This window comes from Capricornis sumatraensis, chromosome 8 (genome assembly GCF_032405125.1).
Source record: "Capricornis sumatraensis isolate serow.1 chromosome 8, serow.2, whole genome shotgun sequence".
Lineage (NCBI taxonomy): Eukaryota > Metazoa > Chordata > Mammalia > Artiodactyla > Bovidae > Capricornis > Capricornis sumatraensis.
Window position 1 is genome coordinate 5,084,996 of NC_091076.1, and position 19,486 is coordinate 5,104,481.

General features: G+C 47.1%; 1 protein-coding gene across 6 annotated transcripts in view; it reads right to left on the bottom strand.

Moving 5' to 3' along the window:
• The window catches only part of PPP6R3 (protein phosphatase 6 regulatory subunit 3), a 123,060-nt gene that overhangs the window by 45,108 nt on the left and 58,466 nt on the right, over positions 1-19,486 (bottom strand). For all 6 annotated transcript variants that reach the window (XM_068975905.1, XM_068975903.1, XM_068975901.1 and 3 more), the window contains exons 5-9: positions 16,163-16,300; positions 13,703-13,768; positions 11,586-11,698; positions 9,293-9,406; positions 992-1,121 (exon numbers count right to left, since the gene is read on the bottom strand). In XM_068975905.1, the coding sequence (XP_068832006.1) occupies positions 992-1,121; positions 9,293-9,406; positions 11,586-11,698; positions 13,703-13,768; positions 16,163-16,300 (561 nt within the window). The remainder of the gene's footprint in view (positions 1-991; positions 1,122-9,292; positions 9,407-11,585; positions 11,699-13,702; positions 13,769-16,162; positions 16,301-19,486) is intronic.

Sequence of the window (19,486 nt, forward strand, 5' to 3'; positions counted from 1 at the left end):
TTTCCACGGCAGGCCCTGAGCACCCCAGCCTGTGCCCCAGACCACTGCCTGCTCGCTGGTCATGTGAGGAGACAGTCTAGGAGCTGAACCAGACTCCAAGCACAACGGACAGAAATTACTCTCTGCGCCCCCTCCACCAACTGGAAACACCTAGAGCAGAAGGGAGACACGACCACACTCTATCCCTGGGAACTCACTCCGCAGAGGCCGCAGAGATGCACTGTGTAAGCCTGAGACGCCGGATGCAATGAGGCACACAAGAGGAAAAACCAAAGTGAAGGAACCAGCGTGGGCGGCAGAACTCTCAAGGAACTGTCTTCCACCCCAGAGACACCACAAGGGAGCGCCTCGTCCCCCGGCCTCAGTCTGCAGCAATCCCAGGGGTAGCCATGACAAAGGCTATGGGCCACGGACACTCTGCTTTTCTAAACCTTCCCCGTCTGCATTTTCAGCGGCTGCCTGAATAAACAGTCATTTCTGGATTAGCACACAGATGCCCCTGACAGAAAAACTAACTCTCCAAGTCATAATCAATCCACCACTTCTTAAATGACAATCTGTCCATCAGGCAGTTACACTGCTCCAACTCTTGAGTAAGACAACTCAACTTCTAAGATTAGTTTCTTGAAGATTGGCGTGTACCTCAAATATGTGAAAATAACATGCTATTAGAAGAAAACTATTTTACTTGCATGTAATACACAGAATTTATAGGAAAAAAAAAAGAACAAAAAACTGAGTTTTCTAAGCAGGTAAGTATCTTACTTAATTTACTTAATTCTATTCCATTCATCAATTTAGACACTATATACAGATAAAAGCCAATCTAAAAACCAGTTCAAAAGCAATGAGAACAATGGCCCTTTTAACATACTTTGCACAAGGTGGGTGGGTCACAGCCGGTTCTTTAACTCAGAAGGTTCATCTACCTTCTAACAGCTGAAATCAAACCTACGGAACTGTTCAATGATGCTTCAGAGAGCTGCCTTACCTTGGGGGGCTCAAGCAGGAGTTCGTGAAAAGATCCAAGTCTTCCTCGAATGGCTTCTAGAACACTCTTGTTGACCGAACAAGCTGAATGACTCATGCCTGGTGGGCAGATCTCTATATGGCCTTCAAATCTTGAAACAAAGCAAGTTAATTTTATTATTTCAGAACAAACCATTCAAGGTGCTCTGTAACAGCGCATGGCAATGGCTGAGTCACATGGTCATGCCTGACTCTTGCAACTGCATGGACTACAGTCCAACAGGCTCCTCTACTCGTGGGATTTTCCAAGCAAGAGTACTGGAGTGGGTTGTCATCTCCTCCTCCAAGGGATCTTCCTAACTCACATCGGCAGGCAGGTTCTTTACCAACTGAGCCACCAGGGAAACCCGCATCAGAGTACAGAGATATTCAAAACAACTGTGGAATATATGTACTTATATCAAAATTTCTGGAAGGACAGGAAGAGGGCATAATAAAACCTTGATGGGGATCAGCTGACATGACCAGAAATCCAACATATGCTGTCAGGGGAGAAATTATATACCATTTCCTCCCATTTTCTCTGACCTTTCTAGCTCCTGGCACCTACTGTACTAACACCATGTCTCTAACCAGAGAATGTGGAGAAAGCAACCAGGGACCCCTGAACAGCAGTGCATACCATCCTTGCCTACCACTGGATGACTGTTAATAATAAACAGGCCTGGGATTTCCCCGGTGCTCCAGTGGTTAAGAACCGGCCTGCCAACGCAGGGGACACAGGTTCGATCCCTGGTCCAGGAAGATCCCACATGCTGTGGGGCAACTAAGCTCACCTGCCACAACTACCAAACCTGGGCACCCTAGAGCCTGTCTTCCGTGCCACATGCAGCAATGAAGACCCAAAGCAGCCAAAATAAATAGGCCTGTATTGCTCTAGGATTCTCTCAACTAATCCATCGATAACGCTTCTTTAAAAGGAGTATATTAATGTTCTGTATAAAGCTCTATCTATAGTCATTATAAGTGGCTTGGAGCTTCCCTGGTGGCTTTACAGTAAAGCGTCTGCCTACAACACGGGAGACCAGGGTTCAATCCCTGGGTCGGGAAGATTCCCTGGAGAAGGAAATGGCAACCCACTCCAGTATTCTTACCTGGAAAATCCCATGGATGGAGAAGCCTGGCAGACTGCAGTCCATGGGGTCACAAAGAGTCGGACACAACTGAGCAACTTCACTTTCTTTCACTTATAGTCATTATAAACCCTTTCTCTTAGGAAAACAATGACAAAATTGATTTCATAAAATCAGTGTTAGGAAGCATGGGGATTCTCAAAGTTGGGGGACAGAAGGGAGGGGTGTAATAATGTGGGTGCACAGTTCAGGTTAAAAGATAAACCCGGGAGTGGTGTGTCAGTGCAAACTCGCTGCCAACAGCATAGCTGCTGGAGCAAGGCCTGCGCCGAATCCTGGCCCTTGGCTCACCAGCTATTTGTCCTGATACGGAAAGAACGGCGCCCCGAGGACTGTTGGGGGCCATGCTGGCACCGAGGGCCGAGAGCAGAGCCCGGCACAGCTGACACCTGGAGGAGGGACTGTTACGACAGCCATCTGAAAACATTTCACACGTGCAAGTGATTTCCAAGAGCTACACATAACAGCGTTCAGAAATGCAATTACAGAAAGGGCGCGTGGGCAGGGGAAAGGACTTCTGCTTTGATTATAGTGCTTTTTACTGTGTAGGGGTTTTAATAATTTATGTGGCCAGACAGAGCATTCTTCACTGCAGTTTCTGTCCAGGAAGCCAGACTTTGAAGCTTCTTTACCATGTCATATCCTATGAGCTTCTGTATGCTTCTCCTCTAGTATTTTTCATTTATCTGGATTTTTATGCAAAACAGGCATAGACACTGGATTTCTTCCCCAAGTGGCGAGTCGCTTTCTAAGCTACATTTACAACCTGCTTTTCCCCACTCGTGTGAAAATACCATACAAAAACTTATACTCAAAATCCTTACTCATTCACATAAGTTTCATTTGTTCATCTGATAAATACTGGTGGTGGTTCAGAGGCGAAGTCGTATCTGACTCTTGCAACCCCACGGTCTGTAGCCTAGCAGGCTCCTCTGTCCATGGGATTTTCCAGGCAAGTATACTAGAGTAGGCTGCCATTCCCTTCTGCAGGGGATCTTCCCAACCCAGGATAGAAGCCCAGTCTCCTGCATTGCTGGCAGATTCTTTTTACCAACTGAGCTGTTCATCTAATAAATACTTAGTGAGCATAAACTTATCTACCTGCCTTGACTCAGGTACAACAGTCAATATCCACGGTGTTTCTCACATTTTGGTTCTTTCAAATGTATGTAAAAACCCACCAAATCCAAAACAAAACTCACACTGACATTCCAAGCAGAGGTATGTTCAATGTGGAACTCAGACTCGGAAAGGCGCAGGCTGTGGCGGCTGCTGGGGCGCCGGCAGGCAGCGCTCTTCCTCTGCTGAAGCTAGTGCCCAGACACACCGCGGCTCCCTCACACTCACCAGGGGAAGACACTCTGCCTGCGCACAGCTTTGGGTGATTACGAGTAAAGCGCGCAAACATTCACTTCTGAGTTTGTGTGATATAGTTTTCACTTCTCGTGAGTAGATATCTAAGAGGGCTAGATGACAAAGGTCCATTATTTAAAGACTGCCAGGTGCGTGCAGAAGGTGGCCGTGTGACTCTCCATCCCCGGTGGGCCGTGTGCAGCTTCACTGTTGCCAGCGCTGGCTAGTTGTTTATGCATATCTGGTTTAGCTACGCTTAGTGGGCTGAATGGTGCCCCTGCCTCCAAAACGCACTGTCCACCTCCTAGTCCCCAATCTGGATGCCTAGGTTTCCTTCCTGCCTCACGACCAACAGCATAAGCCCAAAAAGAACTGGTGAGGGGGATATTCTCGCCATGGCCCTGATTTTAGGGGCTATGATTTCAGCCTCTACCACTAAGAATGACGACGCTCAAGGATTTTCTGTTTCTCAGTTTCCAAGTTCCTTTGTATTTCTTATTTGCAGACGTTTTATCATAAAAGGCTTTAATGAAATGGTCACACGGTTTTACTTCTTCAGTTTGTTGATACGGGTTACATTGATTTTTATAAAAACTATTTTTATACAGTGGCTTTCAGTTCAAAGAATGAAGGGGAAGGTACAGACTGGCCATCTGCCCCCTGCCCTCACAAATGCCCAGCCTCACCACTACCAACATCCTCCACCAGAGCACTGACTGCAACCCCTGAACTGTGCTGACACATCCCCATCACCCAGAGCCCGCGCCCTGCACGGTGCGCTCCTGATGGTGTACGTTTCATGGGTCTGGACAAATAATGACCTGTATAGGGCACTAAGATATTACACGGAGGATTTTCACGACTCTAAAGGTCCTGAGCTCCACCTGTTCACTTCGCCCCCACCACCACCCTCTGGTCATCAGTGATCTTTTTACCGTCTCCACAGTAAAATGAGACATTTTCCAGAAGGTTATGTAGCCTTTTCAGATTGACTTCTTTCCCTTTTTCACTTGCATTCAAGGTTCCTCCATGTCTTTTCATGGCTGGAGGGCACCTTCTCTTTCGGGCTGAATAATATTCCACTGTATGGATGAACTATAGTTTGTTTATCCACTCACTTACTGAAGACATCTTAGCTGCTTCCAAGTTGTGGCAAGGGTGGGTAAAGCTGCTAAACAACCATGTGTAGGTTTTTGTAAACATACGTTTTCTACTCCTTTGGATGAATACCAAGGAACATAACTGCTGCGGCTGTGTGGTGAGAGTGTGTTTGGTTTTGTAAGCAATTGCTGGACGGCCTTTCCAAGAGGCTGCAGCATTTTGCGTTTCCACCAGCAAGGAATGAGAGCTCCTGCAGATTCGCGGGCCTGCCAGCACTTGGTGCTGTCAGTCAGGTCCAGTGAATTGCTAGCATTGTGCTTCTTACTGATTTCTGTCTAAATGTTATGTCTGTTTCTGAGAATATTTTAGACTTACAGAAAAACTACAAAAGTACTAGAGTCCCCATATGACCTATACTCAATTTCCCCCATCATTATCTTACATTTATCAAAATTTATTCACCAATACTCACACGTAAAATCCACACTTCACTCAGATTTCCGTGTGTTCACCTCAAGTTGCGTCTCTGTCTGGAGTCCATCCAGGACGCCTCACTATGTTTACCGTCAAGAGTCCTCTGTCCTTCGCCTCCTCTTGGCTCTGACAGTTACTTGAACTTTCCTGGCCAGGTACTCTGCAGAGTGTCCCTCAACTGGGACCTGGTCTTGCACTTCTCTCATGACCGTGGGTTTTTGAGAGGAAGACCCCATAAGTAAGATGCCATTTTCATTACACACCATCAGTGCAACTCAACAATGGCTGTTGACTTTGAGTGTCTGGCTGAGGAAGTGCTGGTTGTAGCTGTCCTTCCACAGTGCACTTCCTAGAAGGAAGTCATGAGGTGCCAGCTACAAGCAAAGAGTGGAGAGTTTTGCTCTTCCCCCTAGAGATGGAGTTAGGAACTACTTGGAATTCCGCCACAAGCGAGAGCTGTCTCTTCTTCCCCGTTTATTCGTTCCACCATCTATTTGTGTCAGTATGGATTCACGGTTAAGTTACTTCATGCAGCTGCTTCGTGTTATAATACAGTGCTGCTTTATTCTATTGTGCAAGTACTGGCAGTCCCAGCTTGGCCAACGGCAGCTCTTTCAGTTGCCTCCTGTGTCCTGCTCACAAACCCTTACTGTGGGTTTTTTCCTCTCTTTTTTTGGTCATCTTGCACATGGGTTCTTGGTTCCCTGACCAGGGATGAAACCTGCGTCCCCTGTATTGGAAGCACGGAGTCTTAACCACTGGACCTCCAGGGAAATCCCTGTGGGTCTTCCTTGTAGAGCACGTCCTTAGTCTCTACACTACGCGACGCTCCACACTCATCTCACATTTGTCTTACCCCAGTGGCAGAACCAGCCATTTCTCCAGGGCCCTGATTCCTTCACTGGAGGGCGGGGTTAGAAACCAAGACCTGGGCACACGGTGCGCGTGTTTCTGCTGGTACATTATGGCTTCTGGGCCTCACAAAGCGATGCCGCCTGGGTCTAACTTCATCTTTCGCTGTAGGTGATTTCTAGCGTCTTACACTGATTCTCTCCTCAACTATGTCAACGCTCACAAAGGAGCCCAAAGATACTTTTCATTTCTAGCATTTCCAGATGATCTTCCATAGCTCTGCTAAAATTCTCCACCTGTCCACAGATTGCTGCTCACTCTTCCCACAAGTCTTTAACATATCAATCACAGTTTCTTATAAAATTCCCTACCAGATAGTTCCAACACTTTTGACTCTAGTTCTATTGACTGCTTTTTCTCTTGAGAGCATGTCAGCTTCTTTTTATTTGGCTTCTTCATCTTGCAATTTTTTGGTTGAAACGTGGACATGCTGTGTAAGACAACAGAAACTGATTTAACTAGTACTTGTCTGCAGTGGACACATCTCTCTCCCCCTAAGTCTTTAGTGTGAAGTTTGGGGATCAATTTACAGTCAGCAGCGGAGCTAGGTTTGGGCTCTGCTGTTGCTGTGACTGTTTTTTCTCAGTGTACCATGACTCAAACTCGTCTCATGTTACTCTGTATTTATAGTTACGGCTGGACCGCCAGCTCTCTCTCAACGTCTGCTCTGCCCTCAGCTGAAGTTCCTCCTTCAAGCTCGCTCCCGTGCTGACGGGCTCCCTGTGCCAGGCCGCATCCTCCCCTCCATCAGCACTCGACTATACCCACTCCAGTGTGGTGGCCTGGAGCCGGGGAGGCATGGGAGGAACTATTGTTCTGGCTCAGCCTCAGGCACCAGAAATGCCCCTGGGCCTCAGGAATGGGCCATCTCTGCGAACCCACCCTTACTTCAGGGACAGGGGCTCTCTAACAGACTGGGTCCTGAATGTGTCCCTGCTTGTCCTGCGGGATAGAGGTTCTTTCCTGGTCCCTTCCCCCCACCACCAATGGTCCGATGCATGCTAAGTCGCTTCAGTCATCTCCAACTCTTTGTGAGCCCATAGACTGTAGCCCGCCAAGCTCCTCTGTCCATGGGATTCTCCAGGCAAGAGTACCAGAGTGGGTGTGAGTGCCCTCCTCCAGGGGATCTTCCCCACCCGGGGATCAGCCCCCATTTCTTATGCCTTCTGCAGCAGCAAGCAAGCTCTTTACCATGAGTGCCACCTGTAAGCCCCCACCTGTGCCTTCAGGGTTACAGGGTTGCTGCCCTTTCCCCAGTGGCTTAACAGACAGCAGCCAGCATGTCCTGAGCAGGGCTAACAAGTGAATGCAAAGTCCCGTGTCCACAGTTCTCAGGGGCACCCTTGCTCTCCCTGCACCTGGGGCACTTACGGCATTAAGTAACCTACTACCACTCTCTGTTTATTAAAAACATATCAGAACCATCATCTTTTAAGCTGAAAAATGGAACTATATGAAAATACCTCAGTTCCTCAGTAGAAGATAAGAGTTACACTGTGCACTAACTTACCCCTTCTCTCCATATTTCTTGGGTTTTATTAAAATAATCTGGAATTTACCGTGTTTTTTCAACATCTGACTTGTTCAAGTCTTTCCTAATAGTCACAGGAATTTTCACATCCCTGTTCCATTTATCATCGCTTTCACCAATATATTTCTTTATCTTAAGTTCTTTGCTCTACCTTACTTTTTCTGTTTGACTTTGATAAAGTTCATCTTCAAGTAACTGACCCCAGGAACGGATGGAGCACTGAGGTCTCATATGACTGAAAATGCCTCATGCCCTCACACAGCAATCAAAGTATTTCAGGGTCACAATCCTGCCCTCTGTCTTTTGGTGTTTATGTAACTTTACAAATGAGATGTCTGGCAATCTGATCTGCTTTGTAGTTAACGCATTTTTTCTTGTTCAAATAGTTTTAAGATTTACCCTTTACCCTAGGGACTCAGAAATCTCCTAAGGATAAGGCTAAGATTTTAGCCATCCACTACCCCTCCGTCCGCCCCTCTTTAAAGGTAAGTCTGCTTAGTGTCTGATCACCCTTTGTGGTCTGGGGGTAAGTTCCTTCTGATCAGGAATTTCTTCTGTCATTTCTTTTACTGTCGTATCATTTCTGTTCTCAAGCCGAAGTCATCAACATAAATCTCACAGCGCCAGCTCATGTGCTTTTAAAGGATTTTAAGAGATGATGCAACTGCCTTACACCAGGAGTAGCAAGATAACATTCCTGTACCACCTGATTAATACCGTAAGTTACTGGTTACATTATTTAAAATAGGAATTAACAGGGAAGTCAGAACTGCAGATACAATCCCAAGATTACAATACACTTGAAGCACTGCTGCCATACTGACATTCCACGATCAAGCAACCAGAGATGAAGAAGACGGGAATAGAGATGGAGATGCTGGGAAGCAGGGACTGATACGGCTGTGTTTACTGTTTTGCTAGGAACCAAATGACACCATCAAACATAACTCCAGAAGTCCTGGGCCGCCAAATTTGCTTATGCGGACAGCAGACCTTGCTGCTCCTTCACGTCATGCCTCTGCTTCACAGGATGGACCCAATGGTGAAGAGGAAAAGACAAATCCTAATCGCTAAACCACATGCTCCTGGAACACGAATATATGCCTACCTCTTCAAATTCTCATTCTCAGGAAACAATCTGGAAAACTCTGACAATAAGTAAATCAGCTTTAGGTATAAAACTGTAAAGAATATGACAAATACTATATGACTTGTCCAGAGGCACACAAATAGGAAAAACAGACTATCTTTCTGATTCTTAAACACACCTAAAATTTTCCTTAAGGCCTCAAGCCACCTGTCCATCCATTTTTAAACAGCCTAATGAACTGCAGTGCCTCACGTGCGAAGCCTCAATTAGCGCAGAGAGGACAGAAGAGCCCTGAATCGCCACTTGGAGGAGAACTGCACACCAACCCGGAACAGCTATTCTCAATTTTCATCAACAAGAAATAAGCTTCTCCTGAATGTGAGCCATTCTGCATGGGTTTGATTTATTATAGTAGTATTTTGATAATGAGTACAAAAACTCAAATAACAAGAATCCAAATGTTGCCAATAGTGTTTACTAAAGCATCTTTTTCAACTACATCTATGTACTGCATTCATATAAAACTATTCATACAGTAGAAAAATATTCAACAAATGAAATTCAAGGGCATGATACTGTAGTAATAAACCACTAACTTAATTCTTAGTTTTTAAAAATTCTAAAAGGAAAACCAAATGACTCATTTCATGAAACAGAAGGAAAACTTACGTTGGTCGCCGTGTCTCAAGTAAAGTCAACAATATCTGGATTGCACTGACTATGGCCGATTCATTTTTCTCCGTGTGGAAAATATTTGATAGAAGCTGCTCTATAATTTCTTGCCTAGGGAAACAAATCAACAGTCAAGTGCTAACTGTAATGTTATTTAACACTAACAACTTCGGAAGAAAAGGTCACAGTAATACAAGTACTATATAAGAATGCACTTAATTAACCAAGATCTAAAACAGGTACAAGAGAATATCGATTGCTGCATTTTCCCCTAAAATTAAAACCTGGTAAATAAATCAAAATAACTTGGCAGAAGTGAAATGGATCTGACTGAACTGCTACACATGAAGTATTCTCCACAAGCCCTCCCCAGGACACTCTCCTACACATGTAAACAGGTCACAATTTAGGTAAAATACAAGAGTAACCTGTCAGGTAAATTTATACACATGTTCTCAAGGAAAATTTGCTTCCCAGGCTCTCAGTAATTTTTAGGACCCATGCGGATTAAGAAACACAATCTCTCTTGCACTGTGACTGACAGCTGGTTGTTCCTGTCGCTCGCCTGACACACACCAGTCTCCCCACAGTACAGTGGGCTCAACGGATACTAACACCAGCTCCTCCACCAGGTCAGGATGGCAAGCAGGGAATAAACTCTTCCTCTCTGGGAGAAGCAAACGAAACTGGCATCTAACCTAACTTCAGAGGATCCCCTCGCAGGAAGCAGTCTTCCCGTACTCCCAGCCAGCACTCAAACTGCTTATAAGACCTCTAAACAGTACTGTAAAAGTCACTCAACACACAGCAGTCTATAGAATAAATATTAAACTTGGAATTGAGCTCTGAAAAACAGGCTGCTTTTCTTTTTACAGTAAACCCATATATTCTTCAAACAGCAGCCTCACCCCAGAGACAGGTACCAAGCACCACCTGTGGCCATGGAACACTCAGAAGGTACCAGTCTGAACCCACATGAGTATAAAGTACACGGTGGATTTCCCAAACTTTGTACACAGAAGTGAATGTAGACTATCTCATTAATAATTTTAAATAAACACATGTTGAAATATTTTTGTATCTATAAATAATATATACTTATATAAATATATATTTTGTATAAATTATAAATATATATGTAGCTATTCTAGAATATATTAAAATTTCGCCTATTTTTTTACTTTAATATGGCTACTAGAAAAATTTTAATTACATGTGACTTTTATTGTATTTTTATTAGACAACGCAATCATGTACCATATGAAATTACTGACAGCCCACATTTTTTAACCTACTTGAATGGCAACTTCACATGGCTCAACCTCATACTAGTATAATTACTAGTACTGTATGGAGTACATAAGTCACAATGACAAGGATAACCAACACAGGGCAGGTAAGATGACATTTTACTCAGAAGCTGACAATCTGTTAAGTTTTGCTACTCGAGAGAACTAGTGAGAAGGGCCTTCCCAGCCAAAAGATGGAAATGAGCCTCAATACACAGGAAGACTAAAAAAAGTTCTGACAAAGTCACTAAAAAGAACAACAGTAGCAGTAAACTGAAGCTAAACTGTCAATCATATGTAACAATGCTAACTATTCATGGTCTTTCCCAGTTACGCACCCCAAGTGGGGAAATGCCACTTTTTCTATTAAAATCACTTATAGTTTTATGGATTCAGGTTGAATGCATGCACGATGCTTGATGGTACTCTCCCTGAGAACGTGTGGCTCTAGATACACCAGTAGGGTGGGCTGGCCACTCACAGACTTCACAATCGTACACCAGCCCTAAGTGGTCTTCCACCTAAACACAAGCTGTCGGTTCCCTGCGAACTGCCTAGAAACAAGGGCATAAGCAACACAAAGAAGCAAAGCACACGGGATGCAGAACCCTTCATATCAGGTCTGGTCAGGCGACCCCTCGACAGCCGCCAAGGTAGAGTGAATCCAAAGAAGAGCTTCTGATCCAATGTGTTTGCACTTAAGACTCTCTTCCCTCAAAGACCGTGGAGGCAGTGACTGTAGTTATGATGTCACTGTCCCATCTCACAACCCTACGCAGAAATGGCTCTTATTCGTTAACACATCCTTACCCCGCAGGTCTCCAAAGGGCATCACGAGGGGCTGAGATCAGATGAGCAGGTTCTCCTGCCTTCTCGCCCACCCACGGGGATTTTCCAGGGACCCAGTCCCCACATGAGGAACACTTACCAAAGAGTGACAAGGGCAACGCATCACAGAGCGTCAACAAGAAAAGGCAACAAGAACAGAGATGCAAACATACTTCTCTAGAGTGGCGAGCAGGGGGTCTGGCTCTGCACTGCTCTGGACCTGCAACATCTGGTCTCTGCTCAGGCGGACAATCTCACAAAGTGACTGTGCTGCATTTGAGTGCCGCTAGAGGAAAGAAGCACAGTGTCAACTGCAGAACACACCAGAAGTCAAACTTATCATGAAGAGTTAGTGAAGAAACTGCTTAAGTAACACAAATTAACACTGGCCGTAAGCCACAGTAAATAAGAAATAACATTTGTAAAGTATTGAGTATTTTACCCTCTTGGGCTGATGAGCTTTGTTAACAATGCTGCCAACAAAACACAGCTGCTGTGTGTAGAGAAATGTGATTAGAGTCCTGGCAAGGAAAGTTTCTACAATTAAACTCGAAGAAAAATGTATGCCCTCAATTGACATACTTTTAGCAGCACAGAAAGATGAACCCACCTCCTTGACTTAAAAAAAAAAGAAAAAAATGCAGCTTTCTGGAATATACTAGTGAGTAAGTAACCCTATCCCTTCTTCCCATGCTGGCGTGCGACGCCACAGCACACTCTCAGATGCTGGCGCCAGGCACATGGCACTGAGCGCCGCCCGCCCAGCAGGAGCAGAGCAATGGGATTCTAGTGCAGGTGACAACGCGCACCAGGATACCAAACCCCACGGCTTGGGATCAGGCGTCACAAACCTCCTCAATAAATGTACACTGGACAGTATAGTGTAGCATGCAGCGTCTCACTTAATACCCAACAGAAATATCAACAGGACTGTCCAAAAAAAAAAAAAACACTTTCTTGCAAGTCAAGGAGAGAAGGTGCTGATGCCTCCAACACTTTGTCCTTTGCAAACGGACTTGCTCCAAAAGTGGGCCTCTCCTTCGCCAAGCCTTCAGACATCGACCGTGTCCAGTTGAGCCACAGCCTAGTAAGGAACAAGCTGCGTCCCCGCCCCAGGAACAGGCCAGGCCCGCCCCTGCCCTCCCTTACAGCCCACGGGAAACGTGCTCTGGAAACCATCGATGCCCCCACCTCCCCTTCCCCAGCCACAGCAGGAGGACCAAGGCCCCTCCAAAGCTATGGCATCCAAGACCAGTCCACACAGGAGTGTCCTAAGTGTCAGCAGGAACAATACTACAGGGGCAACAAGTAAACTGTCGGAGGAGAGCCACAGCCCCGTGCATGGCTAGCTCTTTGCCTTTTTTTTCTTCCTGAAAGGGACAGTGGGATGGAGAGCCTGCTTTTGATGAACTCCAGGTACCAAAAGGTTTTGAATGGACTGGAGCAGAAGGGAAGTCTCCCCTTCGTAGGGGAGAACACCCTCCAGCCACATGCTTCTTCCCCGGCACTGTTCTTCTACAGCGCTCACTCTTCAACTGACCCACAAGCCAGAGCATCGGAGGAGGGCGCCTGTGCGCAAGACACACCCAGCATGTTCTCTGAACCAACTCCTCTGTAGATACTACATCAAACCACGTGGAATGGTAACTTCTCTAGGCAGAAATGGCCACATGCTGGCCACTCCACAGGGCTCAGAGCCGCACAGCAGCTGGGTGGCTGTCTCCACTACAGAGGCACACCCGCTGGTGACTGCCCCCGGCCACCCCAGAGAGGTCCCCGAGCAAACTCCAGAGCAGCTCTGACGCTGCTGCCCAGCCAACCTTCAGCACCCAGGACAAAGGCCAAATCGACCAGGGCACAGAAGTGAGTGCCCAGGAGCCCAGCACTCTGGGACACAGTGGGGACCTGGAGCTGCTGTGTGTCTGGAGGCTTTTGCCAGAATGGAAAACACAAGCGCAGACAGATATGGCCACATCGTCTGGGCTAAAGATGGGGATAAAAGAAAAAAGTGTGGAGGAGGTTTGTGAGGAAGGCGAGCAGATGCAGCCCCCGATCTAAAGAGATGGAGCGAGACCCAGGGCTTACCGTTTCACATCAGGAAACTGGGTCTCAGCGAAACACAGCGTCTTTAAAAGCCTTTGGTGTTTAGAAAGCTGTCAGCCTGAGGCACGCCAGGCGACCACTAGCCCCTGTCCTCCTCATCACATCTAGCAAAACGACGCTCTGTGCCCGAACGAGCATGGCTCGTTCTCAAAAAAACTCAAGTTCAGAGTCACGAAAGAGAACTTACATCTTCTTCTTGCGATGGATGAACTATTTCCACGAGCCTCTGGATAATTTTCTCCTCATTTAACCACTGTAAAACACATTGTAGAAGGAATCATAGTAATGAGTGGCTCCTGTCCAAGCCCCAGTGACGATTAACATACTTGGAGATATCCATCATATTTTAAGTAGAATGTTACAGGTTTTCTCTGAACTTTGAACACTACAGGAAATTAAAAGTCCCCCAAAGAAAATGCCAGTGCATATATTATTTTAACAGCAGCTACAGTACCAACTTCTCCCCATATCACAAAGCCACATCCCCAAATCCTACACATTAGCTTAGTGACGTTAGTTCTCAGGCACCGAGCACTAACAAAGCCTGTGCTTTCTTACGAAGTGAAAGCAGAGATGGAACCCTTCTCTGTAAGAGGGTTCATTTTAAGGGAGCTTCAGAAAGGCTGAGAAAAACAATATGCCGTATCAAGCCTTCGGTTTAAAATACATGATGAACTTTCAGATTCTAAAACAAAAACCACCAGAGGAAGCATGGGGGCTGGGGGGTGCCACGGAAAGTTTATCTGCCTGGTCACATGTTAGCAAAGAGCTGGTATCATGACTAGGACACTCTTCTTCAACTATGCATCAACTACTGCCATGAATGAAAATATGAAAGGGGTAAGAATAAATGAAAAAGCACCTGGTGTAATATTAATTCCACAGGGAAGAGAAACACCAAGTCAATAAAGGCAATCTCTACCTAAAGCAGATGGATGGACACACACACACAATCCCAAAAGTTAAGAGAGATGGGGGGTGGGAGGCAGGAAATCAAACACAGTTTGCTAAAGGCCGCAGAGAAATTCTTAGGTTGTCTTCAAGCTCCTCAAGGAGAATATGCCAAAGGAAAATGCAAACAAAAGATCTCAGGAGACCACCAGGAAGGCAGGGGCCCATCTTATTTTAAGATGTTTTAAAATGTGCACAAGAAGCCCCTCTGCAGTCTTGTTCACACACAGATTCCGACCCAGGAGGGCAGAGGTGAGATCCAGGTGATGTCTGGGACCACACTCTGAGTAGCCCCATCCTCAAACAGGACGCCAACGCCTCTACAGAGAAGCTGGGGCTGAGGGTCTCGACCACCTAGAGACAAAGTGGGAAGCTCTGCGGGCAGTGAACTGATCCCCCACCACCCACCTCCGCAGCTACTAACAAGCGGCCACAGTCCCAGCCCACAGCTGGCCCCCAGACCAAAGCCTGACACTCAGGAGTTCTCACGACCCTTCCCTCGACCTCTGCCTTTATTAACCACCTACCGCTACACCCCTTGAGAAGCACACCTACTCCCTTGGAAGTGAGCCCTAAAATCCAACCCAGAAGTGATCAAATTTGGGAACTCTAAGAAACCATACTGAATAACCTACTCCAGTAATAACAGATATAAAAGGCAACCACCCTCTTAGCCTTAACTGCCTTCTCTGGAGTCCCCAGTCTCCACGGAGAAAATATTCGCATCCATAAATACACACCCGAAGCCCCAGCTTAGGGCCCTTTCCCGGGATATTCACTAGGTCCCTCAGCTGACATACTCACGTGACCGTGGCTCTCGGAAGACCTCTGCCTGGTTCTGCAGACCCAGCCCTGACGCCATCCCGACACATCACACCACACCACGCCCCCACACACACCTGCCATGCCTGCCCCCCTCAGCGGACTATGCCCCTCTCCCTGGGACACCTCCTGACAGACCCTACTAACTCAATAAAACTCATTTCCAGAGTTCTTAGGTTTGAGGTTGAGTATTAAGGACAGAATGGACTGGGGAACGGTTCTGGAAGAAGGCAGTGAAGGGACGAAAGAGAAGAAGAGATGGAAGAGGCAGAGCTGAGAGCCTGCGAGAAACCTCACTTTCAAATCATTCACACCCTCCTCTTCCCACCCAAGACAATCTCCCAGAGCCATATGTCCTAGAATAACCACCTCCCCCAAATCTGAAATACATGCCCCTTTGAAGGTAAACTCCTTTCTCCTGCTATCCCATGCTCCTAGGCATCCATGAGAAGGTTACTTCCGAAGCCAGATTCCCTGGAAATACCACATCTCTTCCTTTTGACTCTTAGAGACATTCCTACAGGTGACCATCTTCTCAAGACAGAGAAGACCCCTCACAGCCTGCTCAAACGAGAGTCAGAGCTCCCAACCTTCCCATTTCTGCTCTTCCCACCAGACCAGCTAAGACAAATCCTCAATCCAATCTGCCTTCCCACTCCGCTGAAGAGCAAAGCCAGCAAAGCAAGGGAACAGGAAGACAGCCTGTGCCTCTCGGGACGCGCCTATGGGGAACCCTAACCCTGGAAAAATCTGGATCTCTTCCAGTGGGGAAGCCCTCCGCCTGCCCCCCGACCCCAGGTTCCCAGACCCTGACTACCCATCCCTGGGACCCCACCCAGACGCCGCAGCCCGCCCATGCCGCCTGACTACTCACATTCAGCACCTCCTGCCTGGGCTGCGGGGGCTCGATGCACGTCAGGAGCCTGAGCAGCAAGTCCATGATGGCCGACGTTCCTATGTGCTTTATAATAAGGTCCACAAAGTCACGTTTCTTCTTCAGGAAATCCACAATCTAAAGGAGAACAGCCACAACTGAAAGACGCGTCCCTGGGGAACTATCAACTTCAGGACACTTTCAGTCCTGACCCCTGGGGCTGCCCCCTCCAAAGTCCCATCACCACTTTAAGTTAAGGCAAGACAAAGGCTGAATTAGCCATAAGATGTCAAACCGGAAAGACTTCTGATTGTTACAGAACTGAAAAACCTCTTAAAAAAAAAAAAAAAAACTCCCAAACTACCACCTGTTCCCTGATACAAACACACCATAATAGAATCTTTCATTTCTGCTCACTTTCATTATTAATTCTGAAAGAATGAGGATCAAAAATTTAACACTCCATAAAAGGCAAGAGAATATACCACTTAACAATTTATAGACATAAAGCAAATCCATTAGGCTTTACACAAAAATGCAGACTAAACATCCCAAGTCCTAACTGTACTCTAGCAAGTAAGAGAAACATTCAGAACAGACTTCTGCATCCATCAAAGCGGCTAACTCACATGCTACAGAAAATCACAGCTGCATTTTATTTCAGCCATTCACCTGATCATAGTGACACCAGGAGGGTGAGCATGGAAGAGGCTGACCATTAACCCGAGGGGATAAGAAAACATGAATAAAGTCAGGGTTGCCACCTGGGTCTCTCCTGCACAGGAAGAAACATGCTCTGCCTTGGACACCCCTGTCCTTCTGGCTTTTGTCCGTGTGCAGGAATCATCTGCTCAAAAGTCCCAGAAGCAGCATAGCCAGTGAGGCAGCTGCCGTGACAATATCGCCCTGACGTCTCCCAGAAGCCTGTGAGGTGGGGCTGCTCAACTCAAATGTTCTAGGTGAGGAAACTGAGGCTCAGACCAGTCAAGGATTTTGCTAGAAGCTAAAAAGTGGTTGCCCTGAGATTTAAATCCAACAGAGCCACAAGCTCATCACCCACTATGACAGCTAGAAGCCAGGGGTGAACTAAAACTGCTTCACACCATCAGGTGAAGTGCAGGATTAGCCATCACACACTGCTTCACTAAACAGTGAGGTTAAAGGCTGTAGCACAAACCTTCAGTGAGTTATACATAATTAATCCACTCATAGCTGAGTCACACAGTAGTTTTTAAAAGCACAGTGGAGGAGAGGGGGAAGAGAAGGTGGCATCTGGCCAAAACACTGCATTTAGTGGTCGAAGCACCGACTCCTAAGCCCGCAGGCAGGGCCAAGGGGGCACAGCAAGGACGGCGAGGTGGCCTGTCTGGGGGACGGCACTGGAGGGGCTCGCCCACCAGCACTCAGGGCGCCCCTCACAGAAGGCCCTGCTGCTCTGCAAGTTAATCCTGAGAGGCGTCTACACTGGTTCAATCAGACTGAGTCTGAATTCAGTTGCACATATCCTTACTAACATATCATGTGATGGGAAATCTTTATTTACACTCATAATTCTCAAAAGAAGAGGAAGGTGCCAGTGTGGGCTTCTCCTGTAGCTGAAAGAGCAAGCAAGGACTCTCGAATCCTCTCGTGACTGAGGGCTGAACTGAGAAGCGCCACAAGCAGCAGAGTGAAGGGGGCCTTCTCTCAGCACTGAACTGGCACGTGCCGCCTTCTGCACACAGGTAACACGTCTGGCCTTGATGACCAAACCAGATGCTCAGCAGCCCAGAGGGCTCTGAGTGTGTCCTCACTCTACCGAAGATACGTGGACACCAGGCCCCACAAACGCGGGCCCTGGGCACAGAGGGAGGAGACAGGCACGAGGGATGTGAAACCGGTCTCCGTCGCAACCACAGCCACCTGGAAACGACCAGGACACAGGCTGACGGGGTGACCTGAACTCTCCTAGAGGAGTAAGCAGTCCTGTCATTTCTCATCCAAAGGCAGGAGGAGGAAGGACGAGCCGCACTGGAGTGACTGGGATTCGGGGATTACTATCTAAGAAACAAGAACCTCAGTTCCAACAACTGAGAAAGGCAATCTTGCTCAACTAAGAACACGAAAGTATGACCTTGTCTGTCTAAAATAAGACCTGTACCCACTTGGCCTTGGCACAGGGCAGGCGTTCTGGGCCGAAAATAGTTCCAGCCCCTCCAGGTCTGCTGATAGCAAGGACGGGTCACGGAGCCTGCCTTCCACCATGAGGGACGCCAGGCCCAACTGCTGTGGCCTCTGCAACCCCGTCTTCACACCCCCACTGCCTCCATTCTGCAGACTCTTAGTTTGTTCTTGGGCTCTGAGGCTCCTGCTGCTCCCTGGGGACCGTCTGCGTAAGTGAATCCTAGTCTCCTCATAAGCAGATCCTTTTCCACATCAGTACCCACCAGAGCCATGATTCTCAAATTTTAGCATGCATCCCAGTCATCTGGGAAGCTTCTTACACCCCAGACTGCAGGCCCCACCGCAGGGTGTCTGACTCAGCAGGTCTGAAATGGAGCTCAAGAACCTGCATTTCCAACAAATTCTCGGGTGGTATTCATGCTGCTGGACCAGAGACCACATTTTGAGAACAACCGCAAACAGCAGATACCTGGAAAATACAAGTTTCCAGGTACAAGGGAACTGAGAGCAAAACCAAGCCCAGGAGACGGGAGGTGGGGACACAGCGGGACGACACCGGAACGAGGAGGAGGTAGAGGAGGCAGACAGTGGGGAGGAGGGTCCAACTCCTGTCAGGCTCTGCTGGACAGAAGAGCAAAGCTCCCTGTGTGTGTACACAGCACTCACTGCCCAGAGGTCTCAAGTTTTGAGGTGGAAGCAAAATAGAAGAGGAAAAAAAAAATCGCCATTTCTATAAACTAATCAGCAATCGCGTTTATGGGAAAGCTTTCTGACTTAAGCGTTGCTTGTGCTCATCAGGGAGAAGAATAAATGAGCACAGTTACTCTGCCACAGAGTCGCCAGGATGCCACCCACACACCCTGCCACTGTGTGCCCCTCCTCACGCGACCCTCACAGACTGACCCCAACGTGCTCTTGCTTCCAGCCACCTGTCAGAAAAGGAGGCCAAGTACACGGAAAAACTGAGATAGGAGGCGCTCAGAAAAGAAGAGGTCAAATTAGAATGTATTCGCTAAATTAGAATGTATTCAGTGATAAGTCAGCAAGCATTGCGGGTATTTAAGCTGTAAAATCTATTCTTTTACAGAATGTGGGACATAAGGCACACTCAGAACACTGAAGCGACAAAATCACCGAGGATAACCTCAGGGGATGCTCAGC